The following is a 16,663-nucleotide window of genomic DNA, read 5'->3' as shown; positions in this document are numbered from 1 at the left end:
ATGTCCTCATGAAGAAAAGTGCAGACTAAGTTCTACAGAATGTACTTTAGAATTTGAAAGTTATATTATGATAAATAAACTTAATAAGATGAAGCGATGTCCTGTCTTTAGTTCTACATCCACACTTACAAAAAAATCAAAATTGAAAACAGTTCTGAATGACACATTGACCAAGAAGTATGAAATAAATCTTCTATTCTGAACATACATCTAAGGAAGAGACATGGCAAAGGGCAATTACACTATCACAAAATATCTGGAAACTATCAAGGGAAAGCAGGAGACAAGGACTACGAAGATAATACTACAAAGGAAAGTGTCCAGCAAGTCAGGAATTTGATGTGTTCAAATAATGATTTAAAATTACCAAATAATCAAGACAAAAAATGTTAAGATCCCTTTTAAAATCAAGATAAGGTCCCACATTTCTGCCACTATGTGCAATTTTAGCTGATTCAGAAAACTAAAAATGCATCTCGCAGCTTCACATAAAAGGCAAATATGCACTGCATGGCGACTGAAGTTTACAAATTAAAAAAACCCCACACGTGTTTTATTCACAATCACACAGAAGATGGAGTTTAGATCCCTGCAAAGAAACCTTTGCTGCCATCTTTGCCATGGAACAATTTGAAACCAGAATTAAGAAATACAACCAAGTACAATTTTGGAGGTTTAGTATTATACAGAAATTTGACAGAGTAGAGGGAATGATTTTGTGATTTGTTCCATGTAATCATTGGTGGAAATTCATCCTTGTCAGTTACACTCCCTAAACTCACCAGAAATCCCACTGAAATAGTGTTGATCTTTGTCCTCCAAAGACTTCTAACCTCTTCAGCACAAAAATGAATCTATTACAAAGATCACTAAACTTACCAAGGTTCATCTGTAGGCTCCCAGCACACCAAACACACACTACAGGTAAAGCACATGGCTCTGTCATCTCCTGATGAAGCAGGCTATAAAAATAAGAAGAAACACTTCACATTTATATAGCTATGTACTATGAAACACTTTAACTAGGTGATGAAGTCCTCTCCTTCTTCTAGTGGCATAACAAAGCACCACATCAAACATATAAAAGGCCAAAACTACATACAAAAAAGTGGCAGTATTCCACATGAAGAAAAAAACAGATACATCACATTACTATAGAAGAGATTTAGAACCAACACCTGTGCAAGCCACTGGATAAAAACCACACAGACATAGAATAGAACTCAGCATCACTGCTAAGGTTCAAAAAGTTTGGCACCTCAGAAGAATAACTGTATATCTACATGCTTGGAAGAACAAATTAAACAAATATTTCCTATTATGCCTTCAATCTGCTAGAATATAAAGCATTCTATATTATATCCCTCCTCTGCAAAGAACATTTGTTACTAACTGAATTGACAGAGGAAAAAGAATGTAGATGTCCATTATCTTACAATTTAGCATGTGCATGACCACATTTCAAGTCACTGAGACATAGCTGAGAACGTGCAGATGCAATCCTAACATATTAATTCCTTGCATTTCTTCTCCTGAGCAAGTTTAAGAAATCCTCTATAAACTTTATCTACTTGCACCTATCAGGCTTTGCAGTTCATATAATGAGATAGACAATATTGATGCCAGTGATATGCACTGCCTAGCCATCGTTATGTGATTCCATAACATTAATACTTTGAGTACAGTAGAAATAATTTCAAAAAATGAAAAATGGTAATAAGCAAAAGTAGTGGAATAAAATAGTGAGGTTGTATTTATTAACTGAGACCAATAATTGAGTAATGTGATTTAGGACCATTGTTTGTTACAATACAGTTTAAGGACCACTAGGAAAGTATGATTAGAAAACTCCAATGTCAAGCTTATTGCCTTTTTTTTTTTTGCTTTACTTCCAATATAAAAAGTAAGGATATGTATTCAGCAATCTAACAAAGAGAAAGAGAGACTCTGTAACAAACAACTTCATGTTTACAATTGTTGTTTGACTCAGGACAATTTGATACTTCAAAGTATTTTCTATGCTGAAGTTCAGAACAGTATTTTCTGTGATCTGTATAAAAAAAGAAGCAAACTCAAGGCATGGAAAAAATACGAAACTTAAAAGAGGAAAGAGCTGAATGACAAAACTTTTTCATTATGGTTTTTGCATAATCGAAGGAGTCTATTAAAGAAAAAAAAAAAAGTTACTTTTTCCCCTGCTCCCCAAACCTTTGCCTAGGGAACAAATACCAAGAACAACTAAACCTTTTACCTGGTGATAGAACCCAGCTTGAGCCATAGGATCTGGCTGTGCCCACCTATAACCCACGTGAGGCCATGAAGTGAATGTCTCCCGTCTGTTAGCTTCACTATACATCAAAGACCTAGAAAGGTGAAAAATTCTACATTAGAATTAAAAAAGTAAACTATTTATGAGATATTTCCAATGCTTTAGTAACAGTTAGCAATATTACAGCTGGTTATGGTTAACAATTACAGAAAATTTACAAATTTCTCTCACTTGGGTGCCTTAAGTACAACCTCAGCAAAAGACCAAATTGCCTGGCATAATCCAAATAAAACAGTCTTGTGGCACCTCTAAAGGTTTCTCTAAGTTTAGCAACATGTACATAATACCGTGCATTAAACAGTTCATTAGTGGTATGTGAAACAGCAAGGAAATAGAGAATAGGACTAACTCTGGCAAATAAATGAAAATCATCTAAGAGCTTATTCTGATATAACTAAGAGGTCAAATTCATCAAGTATTTTGTCTTAATATACCTGTCCACAGATCGACCAGGTCCCACACCAAGTTCTGGTCGTGCGCTGGGTAAGAGGTAAGACAACCTATCCATCACAGAGGATGCTACAGGTAAGGCAGCAATATTTTGATTTATCTTCTTGAGTTCATTTACAATGGCACTGGCGACAGACTTCAAAACATGATGAGGAAGGTGGAACATAACCGTTGCCCACTAAATTAAGAAAAAAAGTGCCTAGTTTATATTTTAAAATTTTAACATCTAAACAACAAATAGATCACAAAAGCGTCAACAGCAAAACCAAACACATATCTTGCACCCTCTCGTGATTTCAAGAAATAATACAAGGACACACAAAAGCAACCTGAACATAATGCAAGGAAAGTCAATAACTTCAGATTTTAAGCTCATTTCAGTTTATTAGTTGGGTTTCATCAGCAAGAAACTGACCTTGTTTGTTCTCTTAACAAGTGAAACTTCACACAGAGGAACTAAGGAACACATAATACATTCTTTAAACAAAATCCACCACACTAAGTCAAGCATTTTTTATACTTCAATAATGGTAGCCAAGCAAATTAGACTTGGGAATCCATGTTAGTACAGAGACAAATTCTTACCTTCGCAACTTTATGATTTGCTGCTGTTTCATGTGAGGTATTTTTTAAACCATCCTTCAGTTGTGTGATGAATAAGTCATATCCCTCTGTGCTAGAAACATCTACTTTTTCTATGCAAGCAGATAACAGCTGCTGAGCCTAAAATGCAGATGTGCAAGAAAAGTTAGCATGAACATTTAATAACTACAGACAAGAATTACATCTGTTTTGTTACTCTAGGAAATGTAATTTGTCATGTCCTGCTTTATTATACCTTATATCAGCATAATTCCTGTAAAAGACCCAGAGTTGAGTAGACATTTCCAAATTTTACTTTGTAGGCCAACCAATGGATAAACTTCAGCAATAGTGCCAGTAATTACTAGAAGTTCCCTCAAGGATAATATCATAATACCAATGTTAAACAAGTCAGTCATATAATCAAATAAAACGGAACATATAGGAAAACCAAGCAAAAAGGAGACATTTGTTGCTCAATGTTTTCCCTTCAAAAGGATTCATTCAGCTTTAGGGACAAAAAGTACGAACAAGAACAAAGTCTTGAAATTTTTCTGAGTAGCTTTGTACCTTAAAAAAAACAAACCAAACCAAAAACAAAACAAAAAAACGCAGATGAAAAAAGTTGTAACAAATTTAGAGATAAATTACTTAAAATGCTAGTATAATGAATCTGAAAAATGAGGCAGAAAAAACCAGGCTAGTTTAGAACCTTATTTGTGAATTTTAAGCATTATTTGTGAATTTTAAGTATTTCATCTAGAAAAGAACACTATCCACATCAATTTAAAGTCTCTTTTTTCTTCCAAGTTGCATGTATTTCTAGCTTGTCCCTCTGTTTGTCAACTACATGTCTAAAGGTAAGAGTTAAAGGAACACTTTATGAGCAAAGCACAGAGTATTCTGTATCAGTTGTTAGGTGGGCTAACATCTGTAAAACGTTTTATGAAATCTTTCAAGTTCCAAGCACAAGGAAATATTTCACAAGGACAACAGCCAGCCAGGCCTTTAAAAAGCTGCAAATTGCTCCAAATGGAATGGGTCAAACAACCACTCAGTTATGTCCTTGGGGAGGTCATGGAAAGACAGATGGAAAGAAGGCAAATCAGTCCTCTAGCTAAGGCTGAATCTGTTTCTCAGAACTCAATAAAAAGACAATTACAATTCTTGTGATATCTCATTTTTCCCAAGTCTGTTGCAGATGACAGAAGAACACAACAGATAGATTGTGGAAGTTCATGAATTTATAGTGGAAGTAAAACCAGCATAGAGTATGCATCATAACTTGTCAATTCTGCTGATTAGAAATGCATAAAGATGCACTGCATTACCAGCAGATCTATCACATTAAAAGACAAATTAAGTGCAAAAACTTGCAGAAAAGTTCTAGAGACTAACAAAAAAATAATGGTTCTTGCTTGGATAAAGGTTTTTGACCTTCCTATAATGAAAGAAGTGGGCTGATGCATTTGTATGGTATTTGCCTACTATTTACTAAAATTTTCTGAGGTCTAAGTACGTCCGCTTTAAAATTCAAAGAACTGAAGACTGCTAATGTTTTTCCTCCCACCTCACTGATTTGACCACGAACTCCCCAAATCTGTTCCTACTGAACTATAACATTTTCCATTTTTTTTCTACAGGAAGGACCTTTACAGAGAAGTGCCCTATTTTAACCTTGAAATAAAGGTCTGTAAACTCTTTAGGACAAAAGAACCTTTAGTTAAAACTGACACAAACTTGCAGGTTGTATTGAGCTATGTGAGACTGCAAATCAGTGACAGCAAAACTTATGAAGGGAAATGCTGACCTATCGGTCTCTTCACACTCAGCCACACATACCAACATTTTGTAACTACACCCACAAAGGGTGCAAAAATGACGCCAGGGGCAGCAAGCTTGAAGAATCTGGAAAGCTCTTATTGGAGACCTCTATGAAGCAACATTTTATTGCTGTTACTCCTACTCGAGATGTTAAAAACCTCACATATAACACAGATTCTTTGTTCATCATAAGCACCTATAATTCAATACATCAATAGCACTTAAATATTTTAAATCAACACTCAGGATAAGTTCATGTTGTTGATGCATCACTCAATATAAATTTATTTCACAGAGAGATGAGTGGGAAGTGTTCTTTCCTCAGAGTGCTTTAAAGATTCAGAATCTGGATCGAATAGTCCAGTTTTGTTTTTTAAACTGTAAGCACTACTCTAAATACTACCATTGGCAGATGCTCTGTGCTTTACCCAAACAAAGAATTCATTTCACTTGTAAATAAAACTGTTGTACAGATTTACTTCCCAGGTCTATTACTTCATGAGCATTACAAAGGTGAAAGCTACTTTCCTCATCACCAAATGCTTTAGAATAGAAACATTCGTTAGCTATCTTGTATCAGGCTACATCTGAAAATAAGAATGCATGCCCACCTCACCTAGCAAACGCTATCCTAGCTGAAGGTAAACCAATACAACAAAATCCTAAGCATTACACTCTGAGGAAAAATGCATACACTAGATTCCCCCAAAGTTATAGTAAATGCTTGTTTATATCATCTCATGCCAGGAGGAACTGCGTTAAAAAGGGAAGCCAGGTTTGCAGGGAAAAAAGCCTTTCATCAGGAACACTGACCTAGGTAGCAAAGTTAGATTCCAACACTAATTCGTCACATGTAGCGACACCATATTAGCTGATTTTAATTGACCTTTTTCCCCTGAAAGCCTAAAACAAAAACAAAACATAACAAAACAAAACAAAAAAAACCCACACCAAAACAAAAAAAATCAAGGATGTATAGCAGCCGAGATAGACTTCTAGAAGTGCATATAAATTCTATACATAACCACTGACAAAGCTCTGGAAATGAGTCATTATTTCAGGTCACTAAAAAAGTTCTTTCATCTGAAATAACACGCTCTTGATGAAACAATCTCTTATTTGTTTGAGATACAGGTAACTGCAAAAGGCTATTGCCCTATGACACCTAATAACTATGAAAATTTTCCATTACATGCTGTTAATAGCATAGGAGAAACTCAGGGTCAAACGTCTGGTTTCAATATTTCTGACAGAGTTATTTATATACTTTTTTTTTTTCCCCTTTCCACATCTTACCTCTGTAACTGGCAATTCAAGCTGAACCACATCATCTTGTTTTGAAACAGGTGTTTGCAGAGCTGTGTCTAACAGTAAGATACCATTGAGATCTTTCCTACATCCTACTGCATAATCATCCACAAAGATCACTTTATCCACAGCAGAGATATACTGACATTTCACCCGTCCACCTGGTTTAGCTATGAAGGGAAAGACAAAAAGCAAAATCCGATTAGAAAACAGCTTTTATAAAAGACCTTTAATATCTGTTCTGGAAAGTAATGTAACACTTAAGCAAAATCTTTACTTCTTGAGATAATAAAAAAGCAGTGTTTTAGCTACAACAGCTTTCAAACTTTTATATTCCCTATATTAACAAACAAACAAACAAAAGCTATACAATCCATCAACAACTACAACCATTTTATTCCCATCATGGAAGCCATGATTCAATTCCTGCTCCTATGAGGGGGCCTAAAAAAGTGTTTTCAAGCCTAATGTGATAAACACCATTTCATCAGTCAAAACATACTCAAACTTCTGAAAACTAAGTACAGCATATAATGCTGTACACTACAGGCATTCCTTGAGAAACCAAGGTAACTTATTTCTGCATAGTGCTGCACATGTGATGTCAGTAACAGGTGCGAGAAGCTTGTTGGGGGTGCAAGACAACTGTCAGCAGATAAACAAGGAAAGGCTGTGGCAATGGATATTATCCTCAGAAATGTTTAATGTTACTCGGAATTATTATGTGTATGACATGTCTAAGGCTGGATGGATTGTAAAACTAAATCCATGTAACATGCTATCTGTGTAGAAGGCAAATTGCTTTAATTCACAGGAAGTGTAAGCTGCTGCTACAGAAGCAGACTGTATGTATAAGTGTATGGATACACCATGCAATGGACAAAGCTGAAATCACTGCATCATCAACACAGAGCTCTACTTGGTGCACAGGAACAGGAGTTCCATTACATTTTATATTAATCAAGTCCCATCCCTGTTCTGCTCTTTCCTCAGACACTGGGTACTGGTTTTATTACAAATAATTAAAAATCACCATTTAGCATACAGATAAATCATTCAGATAAAGACAGCTACATAATTCTGTTGTCTTCACACTTTTATACAGTTAAATACATATTAAAACTTCTCCAAATATAGGGCACATCAGTCTGAGCACACTGCATTTGTTGTATCCTCTCTTGAAAGCTCAGGTCAAGAATAGTTGTCAGCTGCCCTTCTCACCAAAATGTTGGAAACAATGACTCATATACTCTCAAAATATAGGACATATGCCTTTGCCTGCATGAAGTATACTGCAATTGCAATCATTGCTGTAACAGTTAGAAACACTTCAAGAGGCCTGGAATCACTTGATAGTTGTGAAGTTGTCAGTCCTAGCTCAACAAAAAAAGGTCCTCTGAATGGCAAATCAACTAGTTTCAAACTGTGTTTTTGCCAATACGTTGGAGTTCCTCACACAAGACTTTCTAAAGACAACACAGCTGCAGGCAAGGGGGTAAGTCACTCTACAGAAAAATAACTGTTCAACAAAAATTCAAACACAAGTTTTAACATCTTCATTAGTTTCAACGATGTACAGTATCTATTACGCAAATAAACTGAAAGGTATCTGATGCCCTAAATTAGAAACCTCAGTAGATTCACATGGTGATTGCAGTCTATTCAGTGTGATCCAAGTGATGGATCGCCTCAGGATACTTTCTTCTCCTTCCCAGAGAAAATGGGAGAAGCAGCTCACCTTTTCTTGCAGTGCCAACCACCCTTATCATTTCTGTAGTGAAGTTAGGGAAATTTCATGTCTAAACCACAAAATGGCTAACTAATATCCTCTGTGTAAGTAGTCACAAGTTTTAGGCACCAATGAAGATTACTAATGAGGTAGGTAACAAACCTAATTAACATAATAATTCTGGTCCGTTAAGAAAGAAAACAAAAAGTTATAACTACAGCACAAAATACATGGCCTGGCAGCTGTGATTCTCACTGTGCTGGTTAATACGTTGGTTGGTTACATTAACAGAAAGACTTTGGCCAAACTATCTCTAGAAAGTTACTTACAATTGCCAGCTGTATTCTATTCAAAGCATGATGGAGCTTCAAGGCAATGACTGAATCAACATTTAGTGTCATTCCAACACCCTGGGAAACACAGCTGACTGGTTTACACTTTGAATAGCCTCTTAACTGTTCACAAGCTATTTTGCAAACTTATGAGTTTAATTTTGAAGTTCAGAAAACACATTTCAAGATGGTTCTACCGCTAGTAACGAATGACATTATAGTTCACATATGGCTGGCCATATGATTAAAACAGTAGGTTGAGAACCAGGAAACTGAAGAATTTAGAAGTCACCACTATAGAAGAAGTCACCACTGTAGAAGAAATGCCTAAGGAGTTTAATCATCCTCAAAGCACTGTCAGAAGGGTCCTTTCTAACTCAGGATCAAGGTTTTACAATGTGCAAAATTACTCGGACTGGTATCCTTTGAAAAATCTACTGGTGGCATCAGAACATTATGTCCTGGCTATCCAGCTTGGCTAAGTTTACTAGCAATAAGTAGAGATCTACAACTTCATAAGTCACAGTTCAAAAGTTTCACATAAACTCACTAAATGACTTAAGCCAGATCATTAAAATCCAATTTTTATCCCCATTTTAGCCCTAGTTCCTTCAGTTGTAACTTATTTTGGGTGCTGGAAGGAGAAACAATCAAAGTTTTTAACAATTTTGCTTTTCAGTCTTGGTGCAAGTGGATCCTAACTTCTCTCAATATCTCCAGTGTATCTGTATAGGATTAAAACCAAAACAACTCGCAAGGACGTCATTAAGCCTTTTGTAAGTTCCTATAAGAAAACCTGACAGGCTGCCAGCATGCTAGAAGTGTAAGCCCAATAGCATACTACAATATGGCATGTCACCTATAGCAACCTTAGAATGAATAACCTGAAAACTTAAACCAAAAGCAAATAAACATCAGATTGCAGAAATTAAGAATTTGAGAATTTGAACATCCTCCTTCCTTCTTTGTTTCAAAGAATACAGAACAGAGATTAGCAGTTTCCTGTGAACAAAATTGGACCTACAAAAAATATTACAAAAAAAACTTATCTGAAGAATATATAACAGTCTAAGCAGCATCTATTGGGCCCCCTTTTCTGCAGTCACTAAGATGAAACAAACTAATTAGAGAATTAGCCTCGCATTTCAAGAAGTAGACAAATGAAAAAGCTTGTCTCCATTTCTCTGCTATAGATAGCTTTAGCCTAAAAGCTTTAGAGCTGAAGAGAAAGTGGCTGTCACCTGAATATATGTGGCCACCATCATAAAGAAATGTAGGTTAATGTTGATAGTAACACCTTTGATCTTTTCAAATACTGAAAAAAAAGTTAATTTGCCTTGAAAACTGCTAGCCAGTAATGGTACTAAAACATATCATAAAGTCAGCAATTCTCTTGACAAGAAGCTCCCAATGCACAGCAAACAAAAAAACCCCAAATAGTTTCTAGATGACGGTGAATTAATACTTTTATCTTCAGCTATAAAGTGAGAGTGGTACACACGCACATCATAGCACTAATTCCATAATGCTAATATCCAAGACCAAGCAAATACCTACAGGAACAACCATAACTTTGACCTGTGAATGCAACTAGGTCTTTAGATTAAGAATTAAAGTAAGACTTTTTTGAGAAACAGAAATCCCATCAGCCCAGCAAAATGCACACATTATGTGCACTGATACAGGTTTTTACACTTGCAATTTAAATGAGAATATCCAAACAGTATGTCAGCACTCATTTCAAACCCTGAGAAGATAAATGGAAAAAGTTTCAGGAGATTAAAAGCTCTATCTATTCTATTAACTTTGTATCATTAGATTTGAACAGCAAGATATTTAAAGGCAAGAAAATCCCAAAACTCAAGAAAAGGGAAGAGTACAACTGTAGAAATCCTTAAAATTCACTGTTAAAATTAAAAATAAATTCTTAATTTTCCCCTTTCTATTGTGAAGTGTGGGTGCAAAGCTTGAAGTTTAGGAGATATTGTCACTCATGGTAATATGCTGTGTGAAATTCTCCTTCCAGAAGTCAGGCTAGCAGACAGAAAAACTATCCTTGCCATTAAGACAAAAATGCTTCTTGCCAGGACATTGCTCAGCTACTTCTCACACATTTTTCACATGTACCTGGGATTAAAAAAACGTATGTACCAGTTGTCCTCATTTGCTGTAAGGTAAGTACCCTTCCTATTGCTACAGTTTCACATAATCATAAAAACAACTAAAAAATGCAGCTAGGAAGCATAATATCTCATTATATGCTACCTAAGTAACACAAGTTTGCCAAGGCAAGTATATCAGAACACTTGCAGTTTGAGGAAATTCACACTACAAATAAACACCTATCTTAGATTTTAACTTGCAGTCGTAACTTGCTGTACTTGCAGGAAACTACTTTGAACTAATACTACATAAAATCACAACTATGGATTAGTTGCAAAGGGTAACATTTTTACAGAAAAGAAGACAAAAAGCAACGACTGCAAGTTCTGGTTTAAAAATTACGAAGTTGTCTCTAAATTGTTTTACATCAGTGGCTCCCAAAGGAAACAAAGACATGGTGGTTATGAACATTTTGGAACACAAGGTGGCTATGACATGGCCAAACCAGGCCATGACTGCTCATCATTGCTGAATTTATCAGGTACAGATTCTCTCTTGTTCCTCCTCTTCTCCTCCTCACCTACATCTTCAGAGGAAACTTCAGCAGTGCAGTTTTATCTTCCAAGTCCAGGCCAAGCCCCTTTTTAGCTCTAAACATCACCTCAGCAAAGCACTCTGCTGCCACCAGGAAGACACTCCAAGGGTCCCTCCTTTCCTAAAACAAGAGCACTCTCAGACTTGAGGAAAAGATGGAAAGGAATTTATTGGATGAAAACAAGTTCAAGTTGTTTTTTTAGATGAATGATACAGACAGGCCTAAACCAGCTATACACAAGCAATATTTTCTCTTCTAGATTTCACTACACACACACACCTCCATCTGACACTTCACCTGGACAAGCAGTCCAAAATGACTGAATAAAGCATAGACACATCCAGAGCTGAAACAGGAAAGAAAATGAAAACTGTTCTCCAAACAGAAAAAATGCTAAAGGCAGCAGAAATACCCAGCTTAACATAACAAAGCACCTTGAAACTCCCTTATTTGCCCAAACCAGATATAGTTAATCAAGACACATGATCCACAGTTTATCTTTTCCTTTAGCAACAAACACAACAGAATTGTTTCAGAATCAGTTTCATTATATGCTAGCTGGTTCTAATAATCCTTATTAGAGTAGGAAGATGCATTATCTGGGCCAAAGCATTGGAGACTGCCACATGAATATTAACTAGATGTGTCTGATCAAGCAAATACGAACAGAAGCTGACATTAACACTTAAAAGGTTCCAGGATATAAACAAAAACTGACTAAGATCAAGGGAGTTCATATCTCACTAGCTTTGCAGGCACAGGGTCATCTTCCACTCTACAGACTTAAACCAAGACTGAATCAGCAGGAAGACACTGGTGAGCTCTTTGTGCCCGCGCTCTTTCTGTTGTTTCAGATCTCCATGTATCTAACATTACTGTTGCCTTGCATGCTGTACAGAACACAATGGCTCACAGAACTTTATACCATTATCCCAAGAACAAATTATGAAAGCTTTCACAAGGTATTCTACAATCCTTCTGGCAAACTCAGGTAAATTGTGAAAATTTAAATCCCTGCAATTCTCTTGTAAACACCTCAGGGAGGACAGTGTCGTCTTCAAAATTTTTCTCAAAGTGAAAAACTATGATTAAAAGTGTTTAGCAAAGATGTCTCTCAGAAATTGCAGACAGATTCCATAGCATCCACCCAGAAGCAGAGGCAGGCAAGGAATACCTCACAGCTCACCAACAGGAAGTTCCCGCTCTTCAAGAGAAATTCCCATCACAGCATTTGACAACAAAGAAACTTTGCCAGATGAAATTTTACCAACAGTTCCTCTTTTTGTCAGTAAAGTGGGTAAAGCACGTGTGTCCACCCACTATGTATCCTGCAGTCTCTGTAACAGGAGAAAACATCTCCAGTTATGGCACTTTTTAAACTCCCAAGACTGTTTGGCAGGAAATGGTGTAGCTTCCCCCTGCTGCCACCAAGCCCCAATATTATAAGAAGCTTCCAAAACATCAAGCTGGGAGAAGCAGAAAGTTCTCAAAAGCAGATGGGTGGGCTACAAGGGAAGTGAAAAACTGGCTAGACCTTCATGTGTCAAGTTCAACACCTACCTGGCAGCCAGTTATGAGCGGCATTCAGCAAAGCTTGGTACAGTTTCTTGTTTTCATCAATGGCTTGAATGATGGGACAGACTGCACCTTTTGCAAGACTGGATGACACCAAACGGGAGGCGACTGAGGGCAACCAATGTATTAAATGGCAGGAATACCCAGCTGCCTTTTAAAAGGATCTCAAAAAGCCAGAGAAATAGCTTGACACAAATCTCCTGGAGTTCAAAGACATGCAAAGTCCTGCATCTGGTACAGAATATAACCCCATACATGAACAGAAGCTGGGGACCAACTGTCTAGATGGCAACCGGAAAGAAAAAACTCGGGAATCCTGATGGGCAGGCTGAACAAGAGACAGCAATGCATCCCTGCAGCAACAATCTGCTACCATGCAGGGAATCACCCAGGCAGTACATCAGGGAACAGCCTTGTCTCCTCCACTCAGCAATTTTGAGCCGACATCCAGAATACCAAGTCTGGCTTTGGTCCTCAATCTGAGATACCAGTACATATATAAAAGTCCCACAAAGGGGAAATAATTAGAGGACTGGAGCATACAACAGGAAAAGAAATACTGAGATAACTGGGCTTGTTTAAAATGCAGAAAAAAGGGTTTAGGAGGAAATCTAACAGCAATCTTCCATTACTGTAGCAGCAGTTTGACAGCTATGTTAAGACTGCTGAGTTACTACCTATCTTTCTCTTTTTTGACAGTACTTTGAAGGATATACAACCCTGAACACACAAGCAACCAAACCAGATTCAGAGGAAAATCTGCATAAGCCCACATTTTGTCCAAGACAGTGGTCTAAACCAAGTGGTTAGTGAAGACTTTAAGAAAGGCTAGGTATACAATGGTACTTTCCTGCAACACTCAGCCCCTGCTAGTTCGTGCTCGGGGACCTTCTGAGCTAAAAGTGATTCTTTTTACGTATAATTATCTTTGATAAGTTGTTCTTCCATTAGTTTGTCCAACACTGTTGTACTTTCACAAACATGTATTTCCAACATGTGTACTTCCTCAATGTTCTGTAGCCAGGACCTCCATATTTTTACTGTTTCTCAGTTACTTCTTTTGATGGCCTCAGCTCTTATTCTAGAAGAGACAATCAACTCCAAATTTACATTTTTCACACATCCAGAATTTTGCCTCCCTCGCTGTCCTACCTCTCCATTCCAAATCATCCCCACCACCATCTTTATCTAGTTGAATGCTGTCTCACATACATTAACAATCCACACCTTCTGTTTCTACTTCTTTTATACTTTTTTTGAGATGGAAATATCAAAATTACACACATAGAGGCATTGAAATGGACTTATATTCTCAGCTGGGTTCTTGACAACTTCTCTAGTAATTGCTTATACGACAACAACTGAGACTGTAGCTGGTATTTCACATTTCTAGCACAACTCCAAGATCTCATTCTGGTATTATGAGTCAATTAAGAGCCCAGTACAGCAGGCTCCAACTCCACTAAGTTCTTATGAGTACTTCAGATGAATTAAATGCATCCTGATGTTCTCCTAACAACTGTTTCTACATAGGAAAGCTGAAATAGAACAGACTAGATCCATTAATAGTTGTTATATTTAAAAGTGAAACTATTCTTTAGGACACCTTTTCAAATTCTTTAGAGAAGGTGGCAAAACTAAAGACCTCTTGTATGTTTAAGACCACTATCTGCAGCACAGGAATACTTGAACATGGTGACTATGTTAAGTTTAACTTTAGTTCTGTCACTAAAAGTGGACATTCAGAAAAGCTCACTTAAGCCTTGTGTAAGACTAGTCTTGCCAGGCTCCTTCTATAGGTAACGGGAAGCAGGTTCCTCCAAAAGTTCAGAGTAAGGACTCTTCCTTTCTCTGTACTGAATGGATAGGGAACCTAAGATTAGCTGTTGACAAAACTAGTCTAGTTAATTTTGACTTATAAAAGCTACAGGAAACAGAAAAACAAACAAAACAGCCACACTATTAAAAAAAAGGCTATCAAGCATGTTGCATGTAATCATTTACATCACAACATGAATCTAGGATCTTGTAGAAGACAGGTCAACTAAGTCTGCCACAGTATCTCACAAAAGCCACAGCGCCTTCTTGCTCGCCAATAAAACACTCCCTATCTTCCCACTCTTCACTGCCACCTCCCCAGCTCCCCACTTCCCTAACCCTTTCTAACCCTTTCCCCATTGTCATCCAGCTACTCCATCATAGCTCTCAGTCCCATCCTCACTCTCACAGCTCTTCCTTCTCATAAGGAGTTTTTCATGATAGAGTCTCTGTGACCTCTAGTTTATCAAACTCTTTTCCTACAGCTGCCAAATGCTCAGATGAGGTCCTATTTGTTTCACACTCAGGTCAGGAGAGTGCAGTGGATCAGTTTTCCCTCCATAAACTGTGCAGGGGCCCTGAAGACCTGCCAACAGACTGTATGCCATGCAAGCCTTCATTAACCAGCACTTCAGACTGGATATGTGTTTTCACTAATGTTACTAATTTTCAAGACTACTTAACTGATGCAGAAATTCCCTCCTCTCTTAAGTTACACCTTAAAAAATTATCAATAAAATAGTGTTTACATTAATGTGACAGTTATTATTTCCATAATTTTACACTTTTAATGTAAGCTGTAAAACAAAAGCTGCTTTTTCTCCCCTGCTTCTTGTGCAGCATCCTTATCTGCTCCTTCCCCTACCATACATGCAAATCTTCAAAATAAATGTTTTGCATATACGGGAATTCCTGCCTAATTTTTGACTAGCAGTGTGCGCTAGATCCTTAACAAATCTTCATACCCTTCCCAAAGCCAAGGCAGCAAAGAAACTGGGCCAATACACAATCCACTATTTGACTCCACAAAAAAACAGAAGAAGCTGCAAGTTTTGGTATCCAGATGCACTTCACAAATGGAAGAAATAAGGACAACTGGCTGTTCTTTCCTAACTGTCCACTCAGTAATAAGCACTCACCTGGTGACTGCAAGCAGCCATTGTAATTAAGAGAGTATTAACTATTTAAAGGACAGCTTTCTAACAGCAGAAAGCAATACTGTGGCATCACTTAGGAACCATCAGGACAGTGAATGGATCCATGTGTACATTTTAAAATTAAATTATGTCGAGGAGCTACTGATTCCAATGGAATAGGCAAGATCCAACAAGCTATCTCATAACATGACCTAGGACAGACTGCGATGCTCAAAAGTTGTCCAAGAGTCCACATGGTTTTAAGCCTAATCACCATCTCCAAGACAGTCTAAGAAGCATTTTTGAAGTATGTCATGCTGTTCAGGGAAAACTAAAGAATCCTTGTAACAGCAAGGATGTGCAGCTTTGTTTCCTGATTTGAAAGAAACTCAGAAATACAACCTCAAATAACAGATCAGGACCATATGAAAAAAACCCAGACATAATAGCTATTAAAAGCTTGAAAGAAACAACTAAGGTGAATCTTCAGTCTAGGACAGATTTTTCTTATACTCAGCCTCATAAAACCCTAGATGTTTAATTTCACTTAAGCTCAAGTTATGGAGACTAATGCAATAGTAACCATAAAAATATTTTATAAACAATATAACTAAAGACTCAGAAAGAGGTTCTACTGAGCCAGCTAACATTACTGTTGGCTGCTAGAAAAGACCAATTATAGGACAGCAGAGCACACGAAATGCAAACCACTGATGACCATGATGTTCAGAATAGTAAAAAGATTGGAGCTTCTGAAGATTACTAAGCTGGGCAATCCAAAGCAAAAATGTTCTCCATGTTTGCATTACTTCAAGTCCATCTGAGATTTACCTGCTTTTTCTCGTAATGTTCTGGACTTGAACTAATCAATTCTATCTGCCA

The 16,663-nt window shown here is 37.1% G+C and overlaps 1 protein-coding gene across 7 annotated transcripts in view; it reads right to left on the bottom strand.

The window, feature by feature from the left end:
- The window catches only part of BIRC6 (baculoviral IAP repeat containing 6), a 184,711-nt gene that overhangs the window by 162,339 nt on the left and 5,709 nt on the right, over positions 1-16,663 (bottom strand). For all 7 annotated transcript variants that reach the window (XM_080342353.1, XM_080342357.1, XM_080342355.1 and 4 more), the window contains exons 2-6: positions 6,482-6,663; positions 3,365-3,502; positions 2,764-2,957; positions 2,252-2,363; positions 880-962 (exon numbers count right to left, since the gene is read on the bottom strand). In XM_080342353.1, coding sequence (XP_080198479.1) covers positions 880-962; positions 2,252-2,363; positions 2,764-2,957; positions 3,365-3,502; positions 6,482-6,663 — 709 coding nt within the window. The remainder of the gene's footprint in view (positions 1-879; positions 963-2,251; positions 2,364-2,763; positions 2,958-3,364; positions 3,503-6,481; positions 6,664-16,663) is intronic.

This window comes from Nesoenas mayeri (genome assembly GCF_963082525.1).
Source record: "Nesoenas mayeri genome assembly, chromosome: 3".
In the NCBI taxonomy this organism is placed as follows: Eukaryota; Metazoa; Chordata; class Aves; order Columbiformes; family Columbidae; genus Nesoenas; species Nesoenas mayeri.
Note: the sequence above shows the minus strand (reverse complement) of the source record. Positions and strands in the feature narration are given on the sequence as shown.